The 19,067-nt window shown below is 36.4% G+C and overlaps 2 protein-coding genes across 2 annotated transcripts in view; one reads left to right on the plus strand and one right to left on the minus strand.

Moving 5' to 3' along the window:
* LOC123874318 (trypsin-1-like) overlaps positions 1 to 18,889 on the plus strand; it is a 40,266-nt gene extending 21,377 nt beyond the window's left edge. The window contains exon 16 of the mRNA XM_045919573.1: positions 18,872 to 18,889. The gene's annotated coding sequence lies outside the window, so the exon portion shown is untranslated. The remainder of the gene's footprint in view (positions 1 to 18,871) is intronic.
* On the minus strand, positions 212 to 14,174 carry LOC123874608. Its single transcript, XM_045920098.1, has 18 exons — positions 14,017 to 14,174; positions 13,134 to 13,301; positions 12,496 to 12,552; positions 11,809 to 11,876; positions 10,951 to 11,127; positions 10,427 to 10,646; positions 9,549 to 9,721; positions 9,024 to 9,277; positions 7,711 to 7,823; positions 5,727 to 5,786; positions 4,572 to 4,633; positions 3,698 to 3,806; positions 3,398 to 3,460; positions 2,761 to 2,879; positions 2,059 to 2,250; positions 1,593 to 1,812; positions 1,006 to 1,163; positions 212 to 507 (listed from the first exon to the last, which is right to left on the minus strand). Exons 1-18 carry the CDS (start codon positions 14,063 to 14,065, stop codon positions 304 to 306), a joined length of 2,466 nt encoding a protein of 821 aa, XP_045776054.1. The 5' UTR covers positions 14,066 to 14,174; the 3' UTR covers positions 212 to 303.
* Positions 18,890 to 19,067: the final 178 nt, after the last annotated feature.

Below are 19,067 nucleotides of genomic sequence, written 5' to 3' on the forward strand. Positions count from 1 at the left end.
CCGGACAGATGGACAGACAGACAGACGAACGGACGGAAAAAATGAAAACCCAACTCCACTCTGCTTCGTCTGTTTATGATAGTCCTAAGAGCACATATTAATACAGGAAAAAACAACTATAGGAATTTCGAAAATTGTTTACATTATATACTTCTGTGCGAAATTTCAGCTTTCTATAGTCAAGGGTTTGGGCTGGGTATTGATGAATCAGTTAAGGAGTGAGTCAGGACTTTTATTTTTGTTGTACGAGATTATTTCTAAAGGTCAGTTGACTTTTGTATCGGCTAAACTTAGGTCCGCCGTTCATGATTCAGTTTGTAATGCGGTATTGTTTTGTCCCCAAACGGTGTCTTCAATCCAATCTATGAAACTGGAGACTCGTGTGTAGATGCCGGGACGGTTTTTCTTCCCACATTTGATGCCAAAGGAGGTGATGCCGAGGATTTGGTACATGTTGCCTTCTGCCTTTAATGGCACCTTTACTTGTAAGGGCCCACCGGAATCACCCTGGAATATAAATAAATTTTATTTTATTAATTTTAAATTGTTTTAAATTAACTCTTGATTATAAGATTTACTCTGACTTGTTCATGTGGCATTTTACGCATAGACATAAAACATTATAATATGCTTAAAAAGGTTCTTAGTAACATTTCCTAGTTTCACAAAGATGCTTAGATTTATCACGACACTCATAATACAATGCTTAATAAACTTCAACTTTGGTTCTTGAAACATAATAATAAATTTAGAATTTATTATTATGTTTTCTTTTCTATTTAGAATCAATGAACTCCACTTTTCTTGCCGCAATTTTCCACCTGCCGCAAATTGTCTTTTCTTTTTTTTTCAAATTCAACTTTAAAAAACGGCAATGTCGCTAACTTTACAACTCACTATAAACCTTCATCCTATTAAAACACTTCATTTGTAAACCTGGTTTCATTAGGCATCTTTGGTATAGTTTGGTGTATAAATTAAAAAAGAAAAAAGAACCATCGTTACCTGGCAAGTGTCGATACCTCCAACAAGTTTTCCAGCACAAAGTTGCGTCTCTCGGAAACCACCCCAATTTCTATTACGGAACATTTCAAGAATACTGTCGCATTTTGGTGATTCAATGATGTCTACAACTGCCGCTTGAAGCTGTGTTGGTTGTTTACCTACAACAACGTCCAAGAAATTAATATGTAATGAATTTTTGGAGTAAAGAGAATTCCTTTGGTAGAATTTCTAAAAATCCTTTCTTAATAGGATCTGTTATGGATCCATGCCAAATCTTATAATTCTAGACCTAGCTTCCATTCAGTTAATTTCTTATTTTTTATAATAAGTATCATATAGATTTTGTCTACATTTACAATTCTTTTATGTGCCGATCCTTGTTCTATTGACGAAATATTCAAGCGATAGTTTAAATTTATTTGGTCTGGTTCAAATCTCAAAATGCACTTTCTGAGGATGGCCAATGGCCATGTAACTAGATCTTTACTCTAGCAAATTCTATATATTTAAAAACAATCGCTAAAAACAATCTGATATAAATAAAGTTCAGGTCACAATACGCAAAAAATGGGGTAGATTATCCTTACCGTCTTCAGTGTATCCCCAACCAGTTAACATGCCCTCTGTACCGAGATGGCTAATATCAGAATATGGCCACAAACATGCTGGATGTACGTTGCCCTTGAACTGAACAACTGAGTCCAACTCTATGAGAGCAATATCGTTATATTTCTTCGGTGGTATGTAACCCGGGTGGCGGATAAACCGTTTGATTTTCACGTCGTTTGGCTCACCATTTATGTTGAACTGTAAAAATAGATTTTATGTAAGTGGAAATATCTTGTGATTGTGAAAACTATGTAAATGTTACGTTTATTGATTAAAAAATTAACGTTGGTTGTTACAATAACTCATCAACGTATTCAGAGTTGATAATGATGATTGACAAGATGGTTTAAGATGTTTTAGTTCATTAACAGCAGGTAGAGCGGGCCGCGATTTTTTTTGCAAAGTAGTTGTTTTCATGAGGTAAGTGGCAACTCAAATATTTACCTCATCGTCAGCGATGTTCTCAACACCAAATCGTACGATTTCTGGCTTAGAGTTCATGATATCAGGAGTGTGCCTCAAGGACAGCTTGCAGCAATGAGCAGCTGTCAACGCAAACTTCTCACTTATTAGTGTACTCCCGCATTTGAATAACCATTTTGGTGAATCGTTCTTTGATCTCCATCCAATAGCTCCCTGTAATCATCGTCATTATCATCATCATCATCATCATTATCATCATCATGAGCTGTTATATATCCTACTGATGAGCAAAAGACTTTATATAGAAGGTTTGTATTTTACTTAAGATAGAAGGAATACACATTTGAATACATTATTTTTTTCTGAGATTGGCAGGTTTTCTCTTTCTATTTTTCCAATATTTTCTATGAAAAGTACTTGAAAAGGATTTATGTTTCGTAAACAGGTTGTAAAGCAGGTAAATGATGGATTTTGACACAATTGATATCTTTTTATTAACTGTAAAGGCTGATACAAATTATAGGACACGGCTGAGGGACGCATCCGTCAGCCGCGACTTAAGTAAGACGTAAATCGCGGACGTTCGGACGTCCAAGTGATATCTCGCAAGCCGCGTTCCAAATGACTGTGCAACCTACCAGTCGCGGTTGTCAGCCGCGGCTTGCGGACGCATCCCATAGTTTGTTTCAGGCTTAAATCTTAGCTAGAAATTAGTATACTGACCATGTGAGGGAACTCCCCTTTGACGGCTGCTCGACCACCAAATATAACCGGGGAGTTTATTAAAAAATAAAATTCAGGCATTACACCCTTCTTTATCTGAGAAATGAGATAAATCCGACCTGAAATTAAAAAGTCAATCTAAAGATGCTTCTTCATTTTGACGACCTCCCTGGCGCAATGGTGAGCGCTGTGGTTTTATCAGTTAGAGATGCCGGGTTCGATTTGTATAATTTCCCAATTTTCACTGATCTGGTTTTGTGGGAGGCTTCGACCGGCAAAGCCTTGTCGCTAAGCGATTTAACGGTACGAGCCATGTAGAAACCAAAAGGTTATGGGTTTAACAAAAACTGTGATACACTTTTCAGGTTAGCCCGCTCTTTCATCTTAGACTGAATCATCATTTACTACTAGTTGAAATTGCAGTTAAGGGTCTAACTTGTATCTTAATAAAAAAAAAATAGTAAGCACCTATACCCTATAATTATTATGATTATTTTAATGTATGTATAGACGTGCGCGGCTGCAATCAGACCTGCTAGCAAGTGATGATACAGCCTAAGAAGCTCGCTTACTTAGATGATGGCTTAGCTATTTTAATAAGGTATATGAATTTAGTATGACTTTAAAAACTACTTACACCTTTGAGCCCACAGTGCTTCTTTGTCCCTATTTTCCATTTCCCAAATGTATTCCAAGCATTCTAAATTAAAACATAATATAATTCATTAATCTAAATAAAACAAATACTATATAGACACGACACTCATCAGAAATTAAGGGATAAATATAAAAGATGAATTCCAAAATAAAAATGAAACACTACAGTTAATAATATGATTTCTTAATAAAATCATTCGCAAAAAGAATTATGGTAGATAGATAAGTTTTGAATATGAGCTTAGTTACTACTAAAACTTCTTACAAAATAAATACTCACTGGTTTCGCTTATTCTGCGACCTGACCTTGTATAATCTGGCATATCATTGACAACGGGGTCACAAGGCTTTTCTTTGGAATCTTCAAAATCATAGTATGTTTCATTGCTCTGTAAAATACAATAAGTAACCATCATTTTCTAAGGGTTTCAGACGATCGTTTTTTCTACGAGTTTTACGCTCGTTTATTGATTCATTGATTTTATTGGTCATTGATTTTATTATCTTTCAGGCCTCGTTGTTAGATCTGTGTACTCTTTACTGTATTGCTATCTTAAAAATGAATGATGTATCAATTAATCTCTTCCAGGCAGATTGTTAGAAAAAGATCATAAGATCCGCGTCAGTGAAGTTCTAACAGTGCGTACAAATAAATCATTTTTGGCGGGTTTTAACGTTTGCCATTTGACGAAGATTTTATTCACCCGCTTTCATTCGACCAATCAGAATAATATTAACATCTTTTATTTCGCGAATATTTTATAAGTAGGTACAGTTTTATTACTCTCCTGTAAAGTAAACTTTTTTGACTTACGCACTAGTACTTCACTGACGATAAGTACCTATTGCATTATTTTCCTGAAGATGTAATACGGAGTTAATTAAATTAAATTGACGGCATTAGTGACTCACGAGGTTACAACAATTGGATAAACTACCATTTACTCATAATTTGCGATTGCTATTTACAGTTTCATTGTTTCCTTAAACCCACCTGTATTATTAATAATAATGGTCTGTTGACAATTCCTAACGGAGACTAACCATCTACGCAGAAGATACACGATGAAATCTGTAATGGTTTGTTGGATGAGTGCGTTATGGTTAGGTATGTGATAACTGATAACGAATCAAAAAAAAGTATATAAACTCACTTGGATTGCTTCTAACAGGAATTTTTCTAATTCATCAGTGCTAGAAGTTTGTGTATGTACCACTACGAAATAGTATAAAAACATTAGTAGGTATAATGAAATAAAAGTCAAATAAAACGACAAAAGCGACAATAATAAATAGGCCCCAAATACATAATTATGTAGCTACTACCTAGCTACTTACCTCTACGTAGGCGTATCACTTATGCAAAATGTACCTACTCGTATTTTTCATATTTTTTAATCCATACTAATATTAATGTGTGTCTGTCTCTCTGTCTGCTACCTTTTCACGACCCAACAGTTTACCAATTCTGACGCAGGATTAGCTTAAATATCCCGGGGACGGACATACATAGGCTACTTTTTATCCCGGAAAATCAAAGAGTTAATACGGGATTCCTAAAAACCCATCCGTTTAACCGATTTGTATAAAATTTGGTACCGAGGTAGCTTGCGTCCCTTTTATTGACATAGGCAACTTTTTGTCTCGGAAAATCAAACAGTTCCCACGGGATCTTTAAAAACCTAAATCCACGCGGACGAAGTCGCGGGCATCCTCTAGTATTAAAATATAGTAACAGTTATATTTCTTCTTATTTAGATTTGTGGATTTTATTAGTGCCAGATCACCCCACAGCGCACTTCGCGTAGTACACAAACTCAAACTCAAAATCATTTATTCAAAGCAGGTACAATTTACTGTACACCTTTTGATGGTCTGAATTATTAGATTTGTAAGATGATATAGTGGTGATAATTAATCAAGTAAACTTAAAACTAAAGCTACGAGGGTTCCAAACGCGCCCAGGTTTGAGAGGAGCCCACAACATACTCAGTCGGGTATTCTTTTTATCATTACCACTTCACAAAATCACTGAACCTATTAGAACTATCAAAGCTGTTAAGGAACTCATTTTCAAGCTATTTAAATGATCCTTTACATTATAATAGGATTTTTCAATAAGTTTACATTTATAACTTTGAACTTGTTACATTTTTTTCAATTATAGTGCTTACTCAAAAATTAGGTAAGTGCATCACTTTAATTCACACATCAAACCGTCGTCAAATAATATTTTTACTTCATTCTTACTTTTTGAAGCATCACGTAGGTATTTAAGTACCGAAGTATAAAAAAAATCAGAAACATACCTGCCAATAAAGTTGATATAATAACCCCTGCGCACCGCATGATTATTTTTAAATTATTATAAAAACAAAATTATTGAGTATATATAAAAACTGTGTATTATATCTTTTATATTTATTAATACACGCGTGACATTTTATAGTAGCTTTGAAGCTCCTTTGAAATCACTCACGCTATGTAGAGGTCTGAGGATAGTCTGAGGCACTAAATAGATAATGATAGGATAGAACGCTTAAGACGTTTAATAAACCTGTTCTGATGGTCGACTGTGACGATCATAATATTAATTAATTAGTAATAAATAATTCGTTACTACATAGTACATTTTTGACATTTTATTTTTTTATTATTCTCGACTATGTAGTAAAGTTTGTACAGTTTGCATTTAATATTAGGTGCCTATATAAAATATCCGCACGCCATTGCATGGCAAATGTGGTGATACTTAAGAGGGGTTTCTCCGTCACTCGCTTCATACAAACGTAGTTCCATTTTTCATTTGAATATTAAGCAACCAAAGTCCATGAAATTTTGCAGACATATTCTAGAAACTAAAATCTATGTCTGTGGTTTTCCAGATTTCTGTTAATATATTCGGTTTCAAAGTTACGCGGTCTTAAAAATTCACATACCAATCTTTGAGCCCTTGTAATTTTAAAACTACATATTTTTAGAAAAATCTAAAACACCACAGACACAGATATTAGTTTCTAAAATATGTCTGCAAAATTTCATGGACTTTGGTTGCTTAATATTCAAATGAAATTGGAACTACGATTGTATGGAGCAAGTGACGGAGACAACCCTGTTAAATGAATTGTAATTTCTTTGTTAAAGCATTTAGAGCAAATAAATGATTGATTTGATTGGATTTCGTTTAAACATAAATAGGTTTAGTTACATCTGCATATTAAATATACTTTAGTATCATTATCTTATTCTAAAAGGTACACAAGAAAATCCACTGTCCCTAAACATGCCGTAACTAAGCAAGGGATAGTTAATTGGGGGTTAGCATTAGGGTCCGCGCAAACATGTTTGATATGAGATTCTTTAAATGTTTATCTTTGAAAAACCTACGATAATAAAACCGAAGATGCGAGGCTACCTACGCAGTACGAACATGAATAATCCAATAATAAATAAATAATTTAATCCTTAAAAAATCCGGCCAACTATTTTTATTACTACAAGTTGTTATTCCAGTGTTTCCTAATAAAAATCCTTAACGTGAACTTAAATCTTAAACTATACAAAGTTATTATTTGCAGGCGATATCCGAAGAGTTTGTACCGATTTGACGAGCCCCTCAATAGTTGTAAAGGTTGCAATACACAATTAATTTTCATTGTAAGTAAATAACAATTTTTCTTCATTTCTCGTCCCAATATTAGAAGAAGCCAAAGTTCGAGTTTTTTGATTGCAAATTAATGAAATTTTCCGAATTATTATAACATCACCTGACGTGGCTGTCCAATCAGGCGCTTCTTTTGAAAAATGGAAGCCAACTTTAATATACGCCAAAACAGAGAGTTGCCTTTTACTAGAGGCAGAATGAACTACAGTGAGGGAACTCTCGGTTTGATCCTAAACGACGATATATTATATCAAATACTAGGCTATTATAGGTGAGATGAAATCCAAGAAAAATGGGCTATTCATAGGCTACCTAGCGTCAAATGTAGGATGTGACTGCCAGTGATGTCGAAGCGTCGATGTTTTGTAAGAAGGTACCTAATTGTTTTGAACTGTGCTAGAGAGTAACATCTAATGAAACGACCTGAAACTGTTAGGTGAATAATACTCTGCTAATGACTGGAGGTAAATCAGGAAAGTGGTGGGACTCATAATAAACTAAAACACCTTTTCGTTATGCGAGTAGGTGTCACCGACAGTTCTCTGTGCAAAGGGTGTATGAAAACCGATAAAACACAAACACACAGGCTGCTCGAGGTCTCTGGCGTTTCAGACCATATCGAAAGTTACCTGGGATCCTCAGTCTCATTTCTGGAACGCCTCCTACTAAGTGGGCCAGCCTTTTAAAATCCTTGGCCCGCTCCACGACAACTTTTGCCTCGAAGCCAAGGAAACACTGGCAACTTAAAATGAACTCACCTTACTGTGCTATTTATACTCTTTAGCCTAGTTGTCTAGTGATTAGCTACTTCAGCTATGGTTCATAAAATATCGAGTCCAATTCCTGGGTCAAAAAAGGTTTTAAGTTTTTAAATCAACAATTTCTCGATTGCAGCACAGAGTCGTGAAATGAGCGGTGTTACATCAATGTATCTCAGAAAGCATGTTAAACCGATTTTGCACCTGATCTCTTTCCGATTATGTCTGACGTTTTCTCTAGGGGTTGCCGTATGCACTGAGGCTTATAATTAGGAGGTCCCGCGGTCGATTACCGGCTGGGTCAATTCGGAAATTTATAATTTTTAAAATGGGTCCCTCTTCGCGTCTGGTTTATAGAAGCAACCGTTATCCCCGCTTGCTATAATATTGTTGCCTTCAAAAGAAAAGTGAATAGGCATTTTCTTGGCGAATAGGCATCTTTTTGCATGCACGCTCTACCATATTATAGGCTCTACTATGGCGTGCATACCATCATCAGTCGTGTCACTTACTATTAGGTGTGATTGCAGTCAAGCGCATGCCTATTCGGCTGTAATTCATTTTGAACCTTGTGTGTAAACTTTAAAAAAAAAAGAAAATGCCAATGTATTTCTTCTTCAACGATCATTTATTTGCATATTAGATAAAATACAAAACACATATTTTAATAAAACTATGTATACGAATCTTTAGTAATTCTAATTTCAATTTGTTATGAAATAAATTAAGTAATCCTTATAATAGATTGACAAAATTGATATTTTGTTATTCATAAAATATTTTAAAGGGTAAGTTATAAGTACACAGTATCTAACTCGCCTGCAGCATCGCATATTAACCTCTTGATAAAATTATGAAGGATTTATTGTTAAAAAAAAAAAACATATTATTAAGCATTTTATATTCGGATTTCCTCTTTTGTAGCTGTGCCACATAATATTATGAAAGTTATCATGGCCTTTCTGTTGCTTAGGGCAATAATATAAGATTGTTGCTGCTTATATTTTGAGCACACCGGTGCAATGGGGATGATGTGTGTGTCAAAAATATATTAAATTCCTAGAGTGTCTTCAAAAATTCTTAAAATCCACATTCAATGTTAGTTTTAAGTTTGCTAACCATTTTAACTAAAATAGTACGTCAAATTACGTCAAATATGCATAAAGTCACATCTGTGTATTCAATTATGACGATGATGAACCCTGATTGGTGGCACAGCTTTTTGAAACCCGTTTTTCCTTTCCTTCTTTTCATACGGCCAAACATTTAATTCAATCCATTCTATAATGTTATAATAAGAAATATCTGTATAAACCCCTGGCGCATTCGCCACTGCACAGTCAGTTAGTCCGAACGATGTGACAGACAATATTCTGTGAATGGTGCCTTCCGAAGTGGTATTCACTAGTGCGTATTGCAGGGGACCGCCAGAATCACCCTGAAAAAAAAATTTGCTTTACTTTTATAAAGAGCGGTGATAGCCTAGTGGTTAAAAAGTAAGTCCTATTAGAGAGGTCGGGGGTTCGATCTGGGGCCCGCCCCTCTAACTTTTCGGAGTTATGTGCGTTTTAAGCATTGCATTAATAAATCACCTATACAGGGTATAGCCAGAACGCTAGCAAAACAGACACGACAGACAGGTAATAGAGTGATCCTATAAGGGTTCCGTTTTTCCTTTTGAGGTACGGAACCCTAAAAAAGAGCCTCACCTGACAAGTGTCTGCATTCCCGTCCAATTCACCAGCGCACATTTGATGTGGTTCTATTCCCATCCAGAATCGATATCGAAATCTGTTTAGAAGAGAGTTGCACGTATCTTTGTCAAAAACGTGAACCTCTGCAGATCTAAGTTCTTTTGAAGGAGCGTAACCTCTTTTCCTGGCTATAAAAATGAAAAGGTGTCATTAATAATTAATTATTACCGAAGATTGCCTAGGAGTAATCAAATTATAACGTTATTTCTATCCAACGTAATTATAATAAAAACGGCTGCCGTACTAGTCAGTCAGCAACAAAGCCAGGTTTGCACCCGCCAGTACGTAACCAACCTATTGATGGGTGCAAACCTCGCTTTGTTGCTGACTGTACATAAAGTTCTAGCCGCTAGCGTATTGTTTCCGTTTGGGGTGAACGCAAAGTTGAATAATTTCATAATCCTAACTAGTTTAGTTTTTGAAATAGCCCCCGTCTCAAAAATGGTCTAAAACTGTGACGGCCCCCTTTTTTAATAAACATATTATAACTCTACTCAATGAGCTCTAAACAATGATACCCCACATGCTAGAGTAAGAAAAAAAAATTTTTTTCAGCTTCTTTTTCATGTATGGGAGCCCTCTGAAAAATAATTTAATTTAATTTTAATTCAATATTTGGTTTTGGACGTTCTACACCAATTACCAAAATTTCAGGTTTGTAACTCATTTCGCCTACGAGCTAGAGACCTGTGACTCGCGGACAGACAGATAGATAGACGGACAGACACACACACAGACAGCAGAGTGACATTAATAGGGCTCCGTTTTATCCTGTGGGTACGGAACCCTAAAAAAGACATAATATATAGATATACAAATAAAATTATACATACCGTTAACGGATCCCCATCCAGTTGCTGTAAGTATTTTTTTGCCTGAACCAAGGTAGTTGCGCCTGCTAGGTAGGCAGGCAGGCTGAATAAATTTTGAAAAGGCAATTTTTTGTTCTAATTCCACTAATGCTATATCGAAAAAGTGATGCAGGGGCACATAATTTGGATGATTTCTCAATTTACTAATAATGACATCTTTCGGCATTTCATGGGGAGATTGCTGAAATAAAATGAATTTTCACTGGATTACTTATAAGAAATATCTAAATTCTCATATAGAAGTATAGAAGAAAATCTAGATAGAAATCTAGATTTTCTTCTATACTTCAATCAATCAGCCTGTTTGCGTCCACTGTTGGTCATAGGCCTTCCCAAGAGCGCGCTATCACACACGGTCTTTCACCTTTCTCATCCATGCACTTCCCACTACCTTCTTAAGGTGTGAGACTGCCTCCAACCCACTGGACCGTCGGGTCCAGTGGGTTGGAGGCAGTCTCACACTGCGCTTGCACTTCTATACTTACTGCAAGATATCTAGATCCGAGTCTGACGAGATATGGTTCATGTTGCACAAGATCTCGTCGAGTGCTATACGTACAATGCGCCGCGGTCAGCATAAAACGGTCGCTTATCAAACTAGCGCCACATAGGAACACCAGCTTTATGTTTTCTTCGGCCGCAGACCACCAGCCCAAGGCTCCCTAGAATATTATTAAAAACTTTATTGCGACACAGAGATAAAGAATTAAGATAAGTGAGTAGTTAAAAGAAAGAAGAAGAAGTGGAATATAATATAGAGTGGTGGAGTGTTCTATAAACATTACTTTCGAATAATTAAACTTTCTATTAACAACACAAAATAATAAAACAGAAAATAAATATATACCCATATATAAGGTAAAACGATGTACAGCAAGAATGTTAAATTAAATACTCATACACGCATATTTTGTTTTGGCTTGTACAAGTATACCTAATATACGTTCAATTTTAATGTTAACGATAAAATATTATTCTTCCTTTTTTCCGTAAGAAAAATGCATCATGGGTACTACAGGCCACGTTGGAGCATAGTGGTTATGTCAGACTCCTACCAACTAAAAACCTCACGAAGTTCTATTCCATCGCTGACGACGGAGCAGAACGGATCGGCAACTCCTCGTTAATCCGCCAGCGGATGTCCGCCGAAGCAGACTAACCACTGGGGCACTGTGTATCCCCAAACATCGTTAGAGGCATACCGCAACCACATCACGCCAACTAACTCGACAACCATACTGTGAGCGACATCACTGACCGTAATCGACTGAATGAGATCGGTTAATATATCAATTTAGGATTAAAATAATCATTATTAAGAAATTATTATAAAAAAAACAAACCATGTGTGGATATTCTGCCTCTTTGACTACTTTTCCGTTTATGATGGTTACATCTTTTGAATCTGAATCTGAAAACGAAGAATGCTTTTTAAAAATCCCGTTGAAATTGCTTAGAATCTTTTCTGTGAGACGAGTGGTCTCTTTTTATTCGATTACAGTAGTTGGCCCTTGACTGCGATCTCACCTGGTAGTAAGTGATGATGCAGTCTAGGTGGAAGTGGGTCTACGAGAAAGAACCTACACCCGAATAGGAGGCAAAGACACCACTAAGCTTTCAGCACTATTTTCTTGTCTTCAGATACCTACTTAAAATGCTGTATTATGGCGGCTACACACTCATCCAATAAGAGTTCGTGAAAATACGTGGCGAAATAGTCATGGAATTATTTGTATGGTAGCTTACGCACTAGATCCGACTTCCGTCATCCGAGTTCTGTCCGTCATCCGTGAGAATATCTCGGATGTGCCTCGGATTTAAATCGGACGAATGACGTAGATATATCAAAGATGTCCACTGAATGGCTCGGATTTGGATCAGAGATCGGATTAATGCGTAAGCAATATCCAAATCCGTATTTAAATACGAATATAAAAAGCTCGGACCGTTCCGAGCTTTTTATATTCGTATTTTCACGGATTCGGATCGGATGAGTGCGTAACCGCTCTTACTATGAAAATGTAACTTACGACCCAAGTTATCGTTTTCCTGTCTCTTCAACATTTCGTAAACATATTCCATGCATTCTGAAATAGAAAGAGAAAAGTGTTAACACGATATTGAATTATTTTGAAATATTGTACAGTTATGTTTTGCCCCTTGAGACCCATAGGTCTCATAGCATAGGTCCAGCAGTGGACAGTCAGTTGACGACAACGAATACTATGATATACTTCAAACAATATCAAAGCCTTTATTTATCTAAGGAAGAAGACAAACAAGAATAAATAAAATATACTAAGAATTACTTGACGATCTCCCTGGCACAGTGGTAAGCGCTGTGATCTTATTAGTGGGAGGTCCCGGGTTCGATTCCCGGCAGGGACTTGGAATTTCTAAGTTTCATGTATGATCTGGTGGAAGGCTTCGGCCGTGACTAGTCACCACCCTAGCGGCGAAACCGTGTCCTAGCGTTCCGGCACGATGCCGTGTAGAAACCAAAGGAGTATGGATTTAATGAAAACTGCCATACCCCTTCCAGGTTTCCCGCTTCCATTTTAGACTGCACCATTATTCATCACTTACCACCAGGTGATATTGCAGTCAAGGACTAACTTTTATTGGAATAAAAAAAAACTTATATTAACTATATTCTGTGTCTACTTACTTTTTTCGCTGACTGTCTTGGTGACTTTAGAAAAGTGACGAAAGTCGGGAAAGTGACGAATTATGCTCGTAGGTTTTATAGTTTCTCTTGAAGTTTCTAGTATCTCGCCATTCCGGTCCAGTGTGAACATACTTTGGTTGATGATCCTCATTGAAATAGATGTAGTTTCTGAAAAACCAATGTTAAACTTTGATTTAAAATTTAAATAACAGACAGACTATGCGCTTTAATTGGATCGATGACAACTTATATTAATGAGTTGGTCATTCATCCAGCTTTACCGACTTGGTCTCCATTGCCTGATATTATCAATAGCCAAACTAAACATAGCTAAAAAGAGCTGATAACTTTCAAACGGCTGAACCGATTTTCTTGGATTATAGCTAAGAACACTCTCAGTCATGCCACCTTTCAAACAAAAAGTTTCATTAGTTTAGGAGCTACGATGCCACAGACACAGATATACAGATACACACGTCAAACTTATAACACCCCTTTTTTTGGGTCGGAGGGTAAAAACCAATCAAGTGCGCATCTGACTCGCATACGAAGGGCTCCGTACCATGTACCATCGTATAAGATATACCTCACTTTTAGGTATGTAGAACACTGCAAAGTCACGGTTTTCAGATTTGTCCCTTTACCAGTGTTATAAGACCTACCTGCAAATTTTATGATTCTAGGTGAACGGGAAGTGCGCTATAGGTTTCCTTGACAGACTCGACGGACAAACAAACAGATGGACAGAGAACAAAGAGATACTAAAAAGGTTCCTTTTTCCTTTTCAGGTACGGAATCCTAAAAACGAGAACCTTTAAAAAAATAGAAACTGAAAGGAAAAGAAAAATGTTAATTACTTGAAAATATTACTTTTCTGACTCACCCAAAAACGACGTAAGCATGGAGACCAATAGATATAAATTGTACCACATTTTTAATCACTTTAACTAAATTATTTACTCTTATATTATAAATTATTCAGTAATAATTAATTATTATATTTAATGAGACTACGTGTGATCATATTACGAGCATTGCACGCATTAGAACATGTTTTATGTTATAAGTTATCCGTAAACAGTTTTGAGGAAATTTGTAACAGGTCAGTACACTATTAAATACATTATATTATTTCCACACCAATCACCAATAATATATTATAAATGCGAAAGTGTGTATGTCTGTCTGTCTTTCGGTTAGCTTTTCACGGTTCATCTATTTAACTCATTTTGAAGTTCAATACAGAAATAGCTTTTGCATCTCGAGGACGGACATTACTGGTAATTTTATCCCGGAAAATTAAAGAGTTCCCATAGGATTTAATAAAATGAAAATTCAAGCGGACAAAGTCGCGGACATCATCCATTTGGTGAAGAGAATACTTACTTAGGGTACCTCGGAGACGAACGTAGGCTAATATTCATCCCGGTTTAATGAGTTCCCACGAGGTTTTTAAAAACTTGTAATCTTACGGATCATCTTGGTCGATTATAACGTGCGAGTTAGTAAAACTTCAAGTACCTACTAAATGATCTGAATTTTCTCTAAGTTTTTGGGATTTTTCTGTAGAGTAGATGAGGAAGTAGAGACTTGCGAATAAACTTAATACTTAATGCTATTTTTTTTTACTAAAAACAGTAAATTATTATTGCTATCGAAAATCTTTTAAAGAAACAGCAAGAGTTCCGTCTATTCAAGTCTTTAGCAGTAAAATAACTCTTGCAACATCCTTTACCAAAGCAAATAGTATCTTGTAGTTTGATATTCGGTACTTGTCGTAAAATATTACAATAGACGAAGGAACTATTTACACATAATGTGCTTAGAAATTCGCGGTATCCCGTGAATTCAGCGAGCGCTCACATCAAAGGAGTCGGGAACTGGTTTCAGTTTGAAATATTGTTCAAAATGGACGCCTCTAGAGGACGCATTTGGAAATTTGGGTTATTTTATGGCAGTTTTCAGAGCTGTTGAATAGAAGAATTTACATGAGAAGCGAAAAAAAAATTGGTTTGTTTCTTTTTTTGAAAAGGATTTGTAGGTATGTTAATCATGATTTTCCCCCTCCAACTAAGCGTTAATGCTTCTGCTAGGAGTAGGTACGCCAATATGCAACAGGCGGGGTTTGAAAAACCATCCTTTCGGAATTCAGTCCGCTCTATTGAGGCGTTGTTTTTAATAATTTTTTTTTAATATTCTTGCTAAATTATTCCTGCGACTCGTCCCCATAAGACTGGGTTTTTTAAAAATCCTGTCGAAAGTTTTTGATTTTTAACCCCCGAACCAAAAAGAGGGGTGTTATAAGTTTGACGTGTGTATCTGTGTCAGATACACAGACGTGTGTATCTGTGGCATCGTAGCTCCTAAACTAACGGACCGATTTTAATTTAGTTTTTTTGTTTGATAGCTATAATCCAAGAATTCGGTTCAGCCGTTTGAAAGTTATCATCTCTTTTCTAGTTACTGTAACCTTCACTTGTTGGGGGTGTTATAAATTTTTAATTTTTCACTTGTTCTAGGATAAAAATGCCCTATGCCCCTCTTCTGCGACCTATCTCCATGTACTAAATAGACGATTATTGCGATGTGGATTTAGAGTTTTACGAGGAAACTCTTTGATTTTTTAGAACAAAAAGTGTCAGCCTCTGGGATACAACTTATCTCTGTACCTACTTGTTCAATCCCTATCGAGGTAAGTACAGTAGGTAAGGCAAGAGGAAAAATGTTAAATTATCCAAAACTAGATAAATATTCTGCATAGGTACCTAATTATAAACAGCTAATTTTAGATGAAGTATGGTAGGTACTAATTAATTTAATTAGGTTTGTTTATGTTTTCAAAATAAATAACTGACGTGCTCCGGGTTTGCACGAGCGGTTTTATGTATTTACTTATTTATTATAGTAATAGTAATAACTATTATTCTATACTCTATATCCGCGACATCCATTATCCGCGTGGATTTAAGTTTTTCGTTGAGCTACATGCTCGTTACTTTATCTCCTCATTAATATAAACAAAATTTAGAGGTACAATTAGCATAAACTGAATAAGTTATTTACAAGTGCACTGCCTTCGAGATAAAGGCATTGTTCTAAAGACGTCTTCCATCCGAGACGGTCGCATTGTCTTCGCATTTTTAATCGAATTCATCTCATTGAAAGCGCTGGCGAAATTAAAGACGGTTCGCATAAATTAAGAAGACTTAGACAAACTTCTGACCACAAATATTATTTAAATAAGTGACTTGTTTTGAGGCTATTCATAGACCGAAGCTGAGACTATTGGTGGTGATGCTCCAGTGGTTCGGACGTCCGGTCGACAGCCTTCCACTCGGCAGGTCAGGGGTTCGCTTCCGGGTACGTACTTCTAACTTTTCAGATAACGTTTAGCAATCAACTATCACTTGCTTAAGGAGTAAAGAAAAATATCGTGAGGTAACCTGCATGCCTGATAGATATCCATAATGTTCTCCAAGGTATGTGAAAAATGGTGATGGATAGTAGGTACAATAAATAGGCTATGGTCCAAATCCTTCTCGTTCTGAGAGTAGACCCTTCCTCAGTAGAGAACAGCGATGGATTGAGATCATCATGATGAAACTATTAAGTCCAATTTTGAATTTACTGACGGTAGAACTCACGTGTTAGTCAAAGTACGCCCAACTAGCTATGAATCCGGCCAAGACCCTTTACAAAACTAGGGCCTCTGGTCGCGATGCGGTGCCAAGGAACTTGGAAACCAATTTTGGATCTTTGCTTTGCCATATCACATGCAGGTTAGCTCGCTTCGATGGAGTGCATCAGTAGGTACTTACAAACAAACAAGATCAAGTTTAGTCAAAAATGCAGTTACTTTTAATAGGAAAACAGGTAAAATCATCATCAACATGTTATTACAGAGTTGATAGCGTCATTTTGGGTTTACATAAGGTTTACATGTAACAATTTTAACATTTGAAACAGGATAACTGAAAAATGGGAAATCTATTCTAATAAATACTACCTAGTCTGTAATAAACAAAAGAGGGAACTGACTGGCTGAAATATAAATATTTAAACACAGCTCAAGCACTGGGTTCAGTTGAAATTTGGAGGCTTTTTCTACTCTCACTTAGAAAAGATTTTGAGAAATTTCAACGAGATCTTTTAAGAGTTCGGGGAAAAAGCTAATATCCAATAAGAAGATAGCTTTATCAACTTAACCCTTTTTTGAAGTTGATAGAAAGTTTACTAACATATCATTAAATTATTTAAACGGATTAAAAACACCATTTGCATTATATTCAGCAGCCCAAGCACGATCAGCACGACAACACTTCCTCGCGGTTTGTGTTCATGAAAAAGCCGCGAGGTAGCGTTGCTGTACTTAAGCTCAACGCTTACAGACTAAGTGGAGTGGCACCGCCACGCGGCTTCTTTTATTTTATCAACTTTTTTTTAATCCTTTTTAAAGAGATTGGTTGCTTATGCGATTACCTCATTCTTTATAGGTTACATAATTTATATTATATTTCGTTCCGCCTTCATTTTAGTGCACTTATATAGAGGTCTATACGTTCTGCTTAGTGATATATTTACTTTTATATACAGTTGAATATTATGATGAAAATGCAGCATTCAAGTATCAATAAATCTTAGTTTTTTGTCATTAATTAGGTAGGTAGCAATATTGTACCACTATAAAATAAAAGTTTAGTTCTTGATTTAATCAAGTATTTTGTCCGAAGTAGGCATTATCAGCCATGCTACACTACCAGTGTGAACGAGTTTTCTGTCACAACCTCCACTTGACCTGCGCACTATATACTCTAAGGGATTTGATTAAATCCCGGGTTTTATCATTTCCCTGCGTCACATATATTTCTTTGGTAAGCCATCACTCAGCGCACCGTATGTCTACGCGTCACTACGCTGCGATCTTACTCTACTTATCGCCAGTCATTGCCACTCTCTGTACCTCAACTCCACTCGCCTTATTCGAAGTGATCGGTCTGCACTGGCCCTTACTTGGACTGTAGTTGGCAAATCTGATTTGCCAGTCGTACAGCCAATTACCCCGACGCCTTGACACTAATAAACACCGGGCGAGCTAGAATAAGGCTCCAGCGTTTAAACTCCTTATATTTTGAAGTCGGGTATCTCTAATTAACTAACTTTGCTCACAGTGCTAAGAGAATTGAAATGAATTTTATTAATTTGATTTTTTAACCCTGCTATATGTCTCTGCTATAGAATAGAATATAGGTATTATAATTCAAATTAACTTCTATAAGTAGATACTTTTGAATCGGCAAAAAGTACGGAATGCCATTCTTATCGAGAAAATCGGCGGTTGCTCTTTTGAAATGCTCAATTTACAAAATATTGTATGAGTATGTAGCTGAGGGTAGGAACCCTTAATGAAAGGAACTTCTTTTGGTTAGTAATGATTTAAAAGGACGAATCTCTCAATCAATAGTTAAACGGATCGCTCAAGTGGCCATGGCCTTAGCCAGGAATTGATGTTATGGGGAGATCAAGGCCTTAACCGAATCCTTTCATGACAAAATAACTTACTTGACTTGTTTTGGGTTTAAGGACCTAGTTAGTCGCTGGTTCTACGTGGCGTAAGACCGAGGTATAGGGAAGCCCCTATACTTATAGTATAAGTAGGAGCTTATCATCAAGCAGTAGAGTTTATCTGTCGACGACAACAACGATGACTGTTGAAGATGACACCGTGCTTTATGAAGAGGATATAATAGGAAAAGGTGCGCCATACAAAATCACAGATATTTTTTGTGCCGATTCGAACGCGCCACACCAAAAATCAAGTTGTTTAAAGACAGTTCGGCAATCGCAGGTCCAGCGTACTTGTATTAATTATTAGAGTGGTCAATGATCGCATTGTTACGCGTTTTGGAAACGCGTGTCAGCCGAAAGATCCAGTAG

This window comes from Maniola jurtina, chromosome 18, assembly GCF_905333055.1.
Source record: "Maniola jurtina chromosome 18, ilManJurt1.1, whole genome shotgun sequence".
NCBI lineage: Eukaryota > Metazoa > Arthropoda > Insecta > Lepidoptera > Nymphalidae > Maniola > Maniola jurtina.

Coding starts and splice junctions, on each gene's coding strand:
- LOC123874608 (XM_045920098.1), bottom strand. CDS start 14,065: ATGTGGTACAATTTATATCTATTGGTCTCCATGCTTACGTCGTTTTTG. Junction 4,634..5,726: donor TATATCAACTTTATTGGCAG/GTATGTTTCTGA, acceptor ACTATTTCGTAG/TGGTACATACACAAACTTCT. Junction 1,813..2,058: donor AGAACATCGCTGACGATGAG/GTAAATATTTGA, acceptor CTATTTTTACAG/TTCAACATAAATGGTGAGCC.